Source organism: Podarcis erhardii (genome assembly GCF_964252035.2).
Source record: "Podarcis erhardii genome assembly, chromosome: 4".
NCBI classification, from domain to species: Eukaryota; Metazoa; Chordata; class Lepidosauria; order Squamata; family Lacertidae; genus Podarcis; species Podarcis erhardii.
Genome location: NC_138508.1, coordinates 21,208,974 through 21,219,372, shown reverse-complemented (window position 1 = coordinate 21,219,372; position 10,399 = coordinate 21,208,974). Strand labels below are relative to the sequence as shown.

The 10,399-nt window shown below is 45.6% G+C and overlaps 1 protein-coding gene across 1 annotated transcript in view; it reads left to right on the top strand.

Annotated features, from left to right (window-relative positions):
* The first annotated feature begins 357 nt into the window (after nt 1-357).
* LOC309340658 (uncharacterized protein) overlaps nt 358-10,399 on the top strand; it is a 36,375-nt gene continuing 26,333 nt past the window's right edge. The window contains exons 1-8 of the mRNA XM_081859542.1: nt 358-539; nt 1,652-1,896; nt 3,072-3,220; nt 3,333-3,461; nt 5,551-5,712; nt 7,317-7,428; nt 7,969-8,099; nt 10,106-10,265. Coding sequence (XP_081715668.1) covers nt 420-539; nt 1,652-1,896; nt 3,072-3,220; nt 3,333-3,461; nt 5,551-5,712; nt 7,317-7,428; nt 7,969-8,099; nt 10,106-10,265 — 1,208 coding nt within the window. The 5' untranslated portion in view covers nt 358-419. The remainder of the gene's footprint in view (nt 540-1,651; nt 1,897-3,071; nt 3,221-3,332; nt 3,462-5,550; nt 5,713-7,316; nt 7,429-7,968; nt 8,100-10,105; nt 10,266-10,399) is intronic.

Genomic DNA, 10,399 nt, shown 5'->3' with positions numbered 1-10,399 from the left:
GGAACCATATTAGGAAAAATGTTGGTTAAAATGCAGTCAAATATCTGTGGTGACCTCTTTTTTTTAATGCAAACTGATGCAGAAAGAGTCAAAATGACCTTGGCCGGAAAAATGAGGAGTAAAATGCAACAGAAATATCTGATCATCACAGCATGTTCTGACACTGAGCAAAACATCTTCCCTTTTCTTTTTAATTTTTTTTAAAAAATTACCCAGTCTAAGGCATTGTGAAAACAGCCATGATGGTACCATTGCTCAATGATGAGCCCTTCTCCGGTTGCTAATCAGAGGATGTTGTAGCAGACGATGAGTCAGAGCAGAGGGAAGTTGTGAACTGCTATATAAATCGGGGATATCTCGCTAATAATACAAACAAACAAAGGGAAACCATTTACTCTACAGGCAAGGAAGACACCACCATGGCTGTAAGGATGAAGAATCTCCTTGTTCTTCCATTCCTGCTGCTCATCATTATATCTTCCACTTTTGCTGCTTTACTGGGTCAAGGCAACGAGGATGAGAACACCAGGCTTGTTAAGGTAAATATTCGCTTCGAAAGTTTCATGGAGCAAAAGCACACTTTTCTATGCTATTGCTTCTTGTTGTCGTGCCAGGACTAATTAAAAAAGGAGGGCTCTTTGGCGCTCCTATTTTATTGAGAGCCAGTGTAGTGTAGTGGTTAAGAGCGATAGACTCGTAATCTGGTGAACCAGGTTCGCTTCTCCGCTCCTCCACATGCAGCTGCTGGGTAACCTTGGACTAGTCACACTTCTCTGAAGTCTCTCTGCCCCACTCACCTCACAGAGTGTTTGTTGTGGGGGAGGAAGGGAAAGGAGAATGTTAGCCGCTTTGAGACTCCTTCAGTTAGTGATAAAGTGGGATATCAAATCCAAACTCTTCTTATGTTCGAATCTAGCCCTTCTTCTAAGGCTTTCAGGACAACATGCACACAGTTTCCTCCCTGTGCATGGAATCGTAAGCTGGAAGGAGGTCTTGACAGTCATCTAGACCACCTATTGCTCAATCTGGAGTGCCAGATGCAACAACAGCATCCCTGACAGATTGCCACCTTACATTCCTCCAGTGATGGGGGCATTTTGCCCTTACATCCAACCCTCCCCTAATGCTTATGCCTACATCAGGGATTTGGAGGCCTTGTCATTGGTTATCACCAGCAGAAGGACCACTGGCAATGATTCGTCACCTACTTGGGTGGGTCTGCAGCACCCACAATAGTAGAGTGTGCGCGCGCACACACACACACACACACACACACTACACATCATCTGACACTCCCATCATCGACATACTACTTGGAAAAGTCAGGTATTGGTTGATTCTAAGAGTCATACCTATTTAGCTAGCCTGGATTTTTTCTGTGCATTTAAAAAATAAGTCTCTGGGCTTAAAAAGTAGGAAGGGAAATGTGCCAGTGATAACAGGAAATATTCTGTTGTCTGCATAAAAGGCCAAGATTGTGTGCCACTCCCATTCCACATCTACAACCTGACTTAATTGGCTGCTGAATATTACTTCCACTATGTCTATCTCACATTTTTATCTCACATTGGAAACACAAAGGGTCTAAAAACATCTCTTTCCATCGCTCCCTCCTTCCCTCCCTCCTTTTCTCTCCCCCCCCCCCCCGCAGTCCTATTTAAGTAAATTCTACAGCCCTGAAGGTGAGGCTGTGGCCACAATCAATATGGATGATGATGTCGCTGTAACAGAAAAGCTCAAGAAAATGCAGAAATTTCACGGGCTACGAGTGACCGGGAAGATTGATGCCGAAACAATAGCAATGATGAAAAGGGACAGGTGTGGCGTCCCTGATGTGGAGCAATTCACCCTCAACCCAGGGGAGCCCAAATGGGACAGGAAGAACATCACATACAGGTAAAGGTTTGTGAGTTTCCCTTAGGAGTGGGCGGCTTCAATAAGGAAATGCTCTAGTCCTCAATGTACTTGCTCAGGAGTAAACTTAGGACATTCTGCCTACTGTTCTATGCAGAGTTCAGCATGCCTAAGGTTATAGATTTCAGTGGGCTCAGCAAGACCTGATTTTTCATAGAACCATTGCAGCACATGTATTAGGATGATAGCCTATGGCCATGGTTGTGAGAGCTGTGCAACGAGGCTTACACACACACCGCAACAACAACAGCGTGAATGCATGAAAGTACACACTCACTCACTCACATTACCACTGCAATTGAGAGTGGAGTGTGTGTGTTAGGGATGTGCATTTACCCTCCCTCACACAGCAAATCAGGGAGATTTGGGCTCTGCTGCCTGCAAATTTCATCCACTTGTGTGAAAAGTGGGGGAAGGTTACAGCCATTCTTAGATGCATCATTGCAGTCAGTGGGGACAAAACTCCTTCAGATTAACAGATCAAGTTGGGTTCCAAATAATGAGTCAAATCTAAATGACACAGAGTGGATTTGAAAAAAGATTGGGATGCTTCCAAAGGCTACAGGTATAGATACAAGGTGACTCTTGTGTTCACTGCATGTCCCTAGTATATGCAATTAGCAGACTCAGGTGATAAATCTTTTCTTTTTTCTTTAAAGACATGCCTGTCTTGGGGCCAAAGTAGAAAGGCATGTCTTTGCACTTAGTGTGTGTGTGTGTGTGTTTATAACCAGACTCCACTCGCTTGACTCATCCACCGGGCTGCTATTTGTATTTGCTTTGCTTTCTTTTGATGTACAAGTCAAATGGAAAGATATATTCAAATGTGTCTCCACACCAGCCTTCCCCAATCTGATGCCCTCCAGATGTGGCTGGACTCCAATTCCCATCAGTACCAGACAGCATGATCAGGGGTGATGGGAGTTGTAATCCGAATCCACTGGATGGCACCTGGTTGGGGATTGTGGTCTGTCTGTCCAACATACCGTTTCGTTCTATATTCTGGTTGCCTAAGCAGTGCTTCCCAAACTTGGGTCTCCAGCTGTTTTTGGACTACAACTCCCATCATCCCTAGCTATTAGCTGGAGACCCACATTTGGGAAACACTGGCCTAAAGGAATGACCTAGCACCTTATTTTTGTTTTTCGTTTTGAAAGGATTGTAAGCTATACTCCAGATATGCACGAATTCTATGTGGAGAAGGCAATCGAGGCAGCATTTAAAGTTTGGAGCAAGGCAGCACCCTTGGAATTCAAAAGAGTCACGGATAAAGTGGGAGATATAGAGCTCTCTTTTCAACGTGGAGGTAACCGTACAGTGCAAGAACAAAGTCACCATATGTCCAATTTAATAACAACAGCAACAATAACAACAATAATAACAACAATAACAATAATAATGTATTGTTTTATATTCAGACCACTATGATAATTCTCCTTTCGATGGGCCTGGTGGGACACTGGCACATGCCTTTCAGCCAGGGAGCAACATTGGAGGAGATGTCCATTTTGATGAGGATGAAACCTGGACCGCAGGCGGCCCACAAGGTACCATTTTACAACACTTCCTTTCTCAGCACTGAACTGTATAAAAAGACAACGCAGCACATAGGTGACACAAGGATATAAGCAACTGGTTTATGCTAGGTCCCCGAAGGCAGGCAAAGGTGATTGGTGGAACAGATGATATCCTTCCAGAGCACAGTGTGTCCTCATTCTGAACTCTTCACTACATAAAGCATTTCTATGAATGAGAGCAGCAACATAGGTGCAAATGGAGGCAGTCCATAGTAGCTGAAGCTGGGTGCAGGGCAGGGAGTCGGGTGAAGTCAGGAACAGGCTTGCAAGCAGGGAGCCAGGGCGTGTCAGGAGCTCTGGCAGGAAAGCAGGACAGGGCAACCAACAATGTTGCTCCCGCAACTTGGGACTGGGGCTAGCTAGCTTTTATCTGCCCCGAGGCATAGGGCGGCCCCAATCCTCTGGTGACTCGCCCCTCCTGGCCTGGAGGCGAGCACTCCTCCTGCGGGAACTTAGTTCCCTCTGCCTCTCTGCCTTGAGCCTCTGCAGCTCAGGAGAGGCTGGAGGGTTACCGGACCCAGAGGCAACCTCAGCTTCCTCTGACGGGGCTGAGAGTGGAGCACTTGCAGGCAATGGGTCCTCCATCACCTCAGGAGCCAGAGCAGACTCAGCTGGTGCCTGCACCTGAGGATCCAGCACAGGTGAGGACCCTTCAGGCTCAGACCCCAGCCCCAGCTCATCTGGTTCTGGAAGCGGGGAATCCTGTGCAGGCTGGGATCCCTCAGGTTCAGTATCCGAGTCCGAATCCCAGGCCATCACACTGAGGCTCTAGCCCAGCCCTTTCCCTCCTATGCAACTTACCTATCCGCAGCAGTGAGAGTCCCATTGAAAGCAATGCAAACTTAGCCGCACTAATTCACATCCCAATACAACTTGAGGCTAAATTACATGCAATGTTAAATGCATTCGTGAATGTAACATGTGCAGGACTTGGCTTTGTCTTCTGCCTAAAAACAAACCCCCAGAGGGATATCAGGATTAGTGCTGGGGCATGCTGGAAATTAAAGTTCCCCACTTACCCCATCCCACCCCCGGCATTCTGATGAATATTTCCTCCCTGTAAACTGCCCTACAATCAAATTTTCCTTTTAAATGCATCCACCGCCCTTCCTCCAGTGTGGTGTAGTGGTTAAGAGCGGTAGTCTCATAATCTGGGGGACCGGGTTCGCGTCTCCGCTCCTCCACATGCAGCTGCTGGGTGACCTTGGGCTAGTCACACTTCTCTGAAGTCTCTCAGCCCCACTCACCTCACAGAGTGTTTGTTGTGGGGGAGGAAGGGAAAGGAGAATGTTAGCCGCTTTGAGACTCCTTAAAGGGAGTGAAAGGCAGGATATCAAATCCAAACTCTTCTTCTTCTTCTTCCTCCGAAGATCATAGGGCAGTTTGCAGCAGGAGATTCCCTCTTCTGCCAAATAGCAAGGGGGTGGAGTGATTTTCATCAGGCCTGTGGAGCAGGGAAAGGGTCAAAAAGCATCTCTATGCATCGTGGTCCCAATCCTGAGCAGTGCCCACCTCACTGGGGAAGCCAGACGTGTTAAATGTAGCTTGACCTGTCCTTCCTTCCTTCCTTCCTTCCTTTATTTTTCTGCAAGGAGCTCAAGGTACTTTACGTGAATCTCCCCCTCCTCATTTAATGCCCAAAGTGACCTGGGTTGGGGTGACTGGCCTAAGGACTCCAACTCCCATCAGCCTATCAGTGAGCTTCCTGGCCAAGTGGGCATTTGAACCTTGGTCTCCCAGGTCCTGGTCCGACACTAGCCCAGAGTTTCCCAACAACCTCCAGCTGTTTTGGACTACAACTCCCATCATCCCTAGCTAGCAGGACCAGTGGTCAGAGATGATGGGAATTGTAGTTTGGAAAAAGCTGGAGACCCCAGGGTTGGGAAAAACCGCTCTAGCCACTAGACCACAGTGGCTGGGTCACATTCTGCAACCCTGATATGCAGAGCCTGCACTCATCCTCTGAGCATCAGCCCCTAGTGAAAGCATGCCTGGAGTCTATATTCTGACCCTTTTTCTACTAGTTTCCCCCCTAATGGAACTATGACCTCCTTTTCAGGGCACAACTTGTTCATTGTCGCTGCCCATGAGATCGGACATGCTCTGGGTCTGTCTCACTCCACTGACCAGGGGGCACTGATGTACCCCTCCTACACATACTCGGACCCCCGCACATTTCAGCTCAACCAGGACGATATTGATGGCATCCAAACCCTCTATGGTAAGGCTAAGAGAAATCACCATAAAGTTGAAACGCATGTGTTCTTAAACAAAGGAATTGGTTTTGCCTGCCCGTACCTTAAGATGGGAGTGGGGAACATTTGCCACTCCAAGAACGACAATTTCTTCCTTGCAACCTTTTTTGGGGGGCCAGCATGGCACTGGTGGCCAGAGGTGAAAGAATGTAAATTTTCACTTGGTGGAGTAGAATTGGTCCTCTCTATCTTCTCATCTTGGCAAGCATGAGTCCCTGTTGCTCAAGGAGGATGTGACGCAATTTCAGAGGAGGTTCTGGTCTAGGGAGAGAGGAGGTGGCTTGGAAGGGGTGTAGCTTGTCGGGGGGGGAGTCCCAAGAGTGGGCTGGAAGGCTGTGTTTGGCCTTCAGGACTGAGGTTCCCCATCCCTGTCTTCTGGTCTTCTGGAGAGGCACTGCTGCTCTCCTTTGTGAAAGTGTGACATAATTCTCTCTGCAAAAGAGGGGAGAATAATCGAATCATAAAATTGTAGAGTCAGAAGAAGAAGAAGAAGAGTTTGGCTTTGATATCCCGCTTTATCACTACCCTAAGGAGTCTCAAAGCGGCTAACATTCTCCTTTCCCTTCCTCCCCCACAACAAACACTCTTTGAGGTGAGTGAGGCTGAGAGACTTCAGAGAAGTGTGACCAGCCCAAGGTCACCCAGCAGCTGCATGTAGAGGAGCGGGGAAGCAAACCCGGTTCACCAGATTATGAGTCTTCTGCTCTTAACCACTACACCACACTGGAAGGGATCCAAGGGCCATCTAGTCCAACACTTCGCAATGCAGGAATCTCAGGGAAAGCATCCATGACAGGTGGCCATTCATCTGTCTTGATGTTGTGCTTCTACAAAGGAGAAGGCCTTTCCCACTCTTGTTTTGGAATGACTTCTGGCATGGGGGCACATTTGCTGCCAACGCTTCAAGTTTCTCGGTGCTGCATGAAGATTTTTGTAGGCACATAGGCTTTTGAGTTTTGGAATTGTGCTATGTTTTTTAAAATCTTTTTTTGTGAGGGGTTAAAAAACAACAACCTTGAATTTTGCCATTCTTTGGGTCAGTGATGGTTTAAAATTGGATCTATATGTTGCATGAGTTAATTTCATTCACCCTTCCGTAAATCGCCCCTGGGGTGTTTGATGAAGGGTGGATGCGAACATATTTTAAATAAATAAATAAAGCTGATGGATTTTAAATAAATAAATAAAGCTGATGGGTGGACCACAACCTACTGGAATATGGATGCACCTTTCAAGGGAAATGGAATGCAATTCAGAGGTGCTTTGCCATAGGTCCCCTTCATTTCAATAGGGTCTGCATAGATCTCTGACAGATTGGGCCCACATCTGAAATATGCCTTGTTGCATCAAAATGAGACTTGCTTTGCAACAATAAAATAAAAAATATTTACATTGTAGCAAAAGGTGCTATTTTTCATTTAACCTTCACTGAATTCTGCTGCTCTGAACATCACCTTGCTTGCTTGCTTGCTTAATTACTTAATTACTTATTTATTGTATTTCCATATGCTTAAGATTGCTTAAATTATCCACTTGATGTGAGGCTTCCTTTATTTTTCTTTCCATTTAGGAAAACCCGATATCCCAGTCAAAGGACCCAAAACACCGGAAGCTTGTGCTCCCAGCACCACTTTTGATGCTGTCACCACCTTACGTGGAGAAATGTTGTTCTTTAAGGGCAGGTAAGTTGCTTTCTTAAAAACACCAATTTGAACAAAATTTCCATCTCCAAACAGGACTTGCATCTCTAATGCCTTGCTCCAGCACCCCACCTGTACCAAAGCATGCGCTCAGACTCTCAGCCCTGCATTTTGAGGGGAGGTAAAAACAAAATGAGCCATAAGAAGCCATAAACAAATGACATTAAAAACAGCAACACCACATACCTATCGGTTCAATTGTATGTGCCATGATGGAACAATTCAGTGTTGTGTGACTCTCTCTTACACAGACAGACAGATGACAGATCAGTCTATGGTGGCTTCACCCCACAACTCACAAAATCAGGCTAATAGTCTGGATTCATTCCACCATTTTGTCACAAAAACAGAATCATAGAATTATGCAATCATAGAATGCAGAGAAAAGCATCAGACTGAAGTCAGAGCCCTGGACCACATAGTTCAGTATTGTCCACATTAACTAGCTCTCTGGGGTTTGAGACTGGAGTCTTTCTCTTTGGAGATGCCACTCACATGTTTCCATCAACGTTTTCAAATTAGGTATTTCTGGCGCAAACACTTCCAGTCAGGTGTTCAGCTTGAATTCATCGGTACCTTCTGGCAGGATCTGCCATCTGGAATACAAGCCGCCTATGAAAATTATGAAACTGATAACTTCATTGTTTTTAAAGGTGAGTGGCGAACTTCGATTCCCTTGCAAAATTGCTGGGACTAGTTTATGCTGCAGAATAAGTACAGTGGTACCTCGGGCTACATACGCTTCAGTTTACATACGCTTCAGGTTACAGACTCCGCTAACCCCAAAATAGTACCTCAGGTTAAGAACTTTGCTTCAGGATGAGAACAGAAATCGGGCTCCAGTGGCGCGGCAGCAGCAGGAGGCCCCATTAGCTAAAGTGGTGCTTCAGGTTAAGAACAGTTTCAGGTTAAGTACGGACTTCCGGAACTAATTAAGTACTTAACCTGAGGTACCACTGTACTGAAATGCATTTGGTCAGTGTTCCTCAGCCAGCATGGCCTCTTCAGGGTGCTATGTAAAAGCCTAGGGTATGTAGGCAGTATTTATTTAATTGGCTGCCTTATCCTACATACCGTATACTTACCTGAAGTAAGTTCTGTTGGGTTCTGTGGAACTGAACCCGAAGTAATATTGCAGCCTGACCAAGCGAAACTCGCTCATAGAATTTGGACTTCACGTTCTAAGTTCTGCCACATTGCTGTCCTTCAGACTTAGCCAAGGCTTAGCAAAGGTTTCACACACTCTCAGCGACATTGCAGAATGGAAGCTAGGAAGGCCATCGTTTTTGTAATACTAGCTTCTTCCATCTATCAAAGCCAGCATTCCCAAAAACCTTTTCGAACAGTACAATACTTTTGGGGGATGAACCATTGCACATTCCAGTCAGGAGTTACATGTTTCACTTGTGTGTTGTTTGTATCTGCATTTTAGGGAGGTTAAATAGCTGCTGTTTGTCTTCATCCACCACTGAGAAGAAAGGCAATATCTAGCCCTGTGTTCCTTTGAACCGAATAAAGGGAAACGCCCTTTCCAAGCCCAGTGTAAGGCAGGGGGTTGGAGTGTTTTGCTGCTAGGAAAACATTATTTAAGCAGATAAAAGTTCCTGGAAGCTTTAAAGAGGGTTCCAGAATTTTCTTTAGTGTGTAGGAGTGGCACTCTAGGCTCAATTGGTGTCAGATAGAGATGCAAATAAAGGGAGGAAGTTGCAGGCTGCAATTTTCGCACAAGGAAAGCACACACACACACACACACACACACATACACACATGCTGTCAGCACACATTCTGACAACAAGTTTGGAAGTAAGACAATGTGTGCTGCTGATACTGTGAGTTTTGCTGTGTCAGGATTGTTAATTACTGGATTGAGATTATACCGTGCTGGAGAGATAAAGAAGGAATGTAAATAGTTTGTATATACAGTGGTCCCTCGGGTTACATACCCTTCAAGTTACTGTACATATGCTTCAGGTTACAGACTCCGCTAACCCAGAAATAGTACCTTGGGTTAAGACCTTTGCTTCAGGATGAGAACAGAAATCGTGCTCCAGCGGCACGGCAGCAGCGGGAGGCCCCATTAGCTAAAGTGGTGCTTCAAGTTAAGAAGAGTTTCAGGTTAAGAACGGACCTCCGGAACGAATTAAGTACTTGACCCGAGGTACCACTGTAATAGTAAAAGAAAATGCTTGTGCAGCCAGTCAAGCTCTTGACTGTGAATTTGAGTATGACTCCTCTTCTTGTCCTCTGTCTCCAGGGCAAACTCTGCTACAAACAGTGAGAAGTGGTTTTACCGAGGTGCCACCACACAAGCACAAAAGCGCAGCAGAAGTGTGTGGGCGGTAACCTCTAATATTTGCCACATCTGCTTAGTAGGACAGAAGAGTCCATGCAATCTCTCTCACACAGGGAGAAAGCAATAATTTAGCACTCGATCTTCAGATCACCTTTTAATACCAAGCCACTTTGGATACAATCACATGAGCATAGCCAGCAGTAACCATTAATTCATTCATTCTTAAAATATTTATATACCCTAACTCTCTATCAAACCTTCCTGAGGCATCTAATATAAAACGGTTTCCCTATAAAAAAATTTATTTAAACAAAACTGTTTTCCTTGAATTACATGGAATGTTATCCCCCTCTCTTTTTCCCCCAGGAAACAAATATTGGGCTCTAAATGGATATGCCATTGAATCCGGCTACCCTAAGAGCATCTACCAGCTGGGCTTCCCAAATACTGTGAAGAGAATTGATGCCGCATTTAGCGATCCAGAATCTGGGAAGACATATTTCTTTGTAAATGAGAAGTATTGGAGGTATGGCTTGACTATTGCGTGGACAGGCGGAGTCCCCAGATCCCGCGCGGTCCCCCCCCCGTCATGTGGAAGAACGACGCAAGACAACGTGCTATGGGATTAAATTGGCCACAACTTTATTAAATTTCAAATGT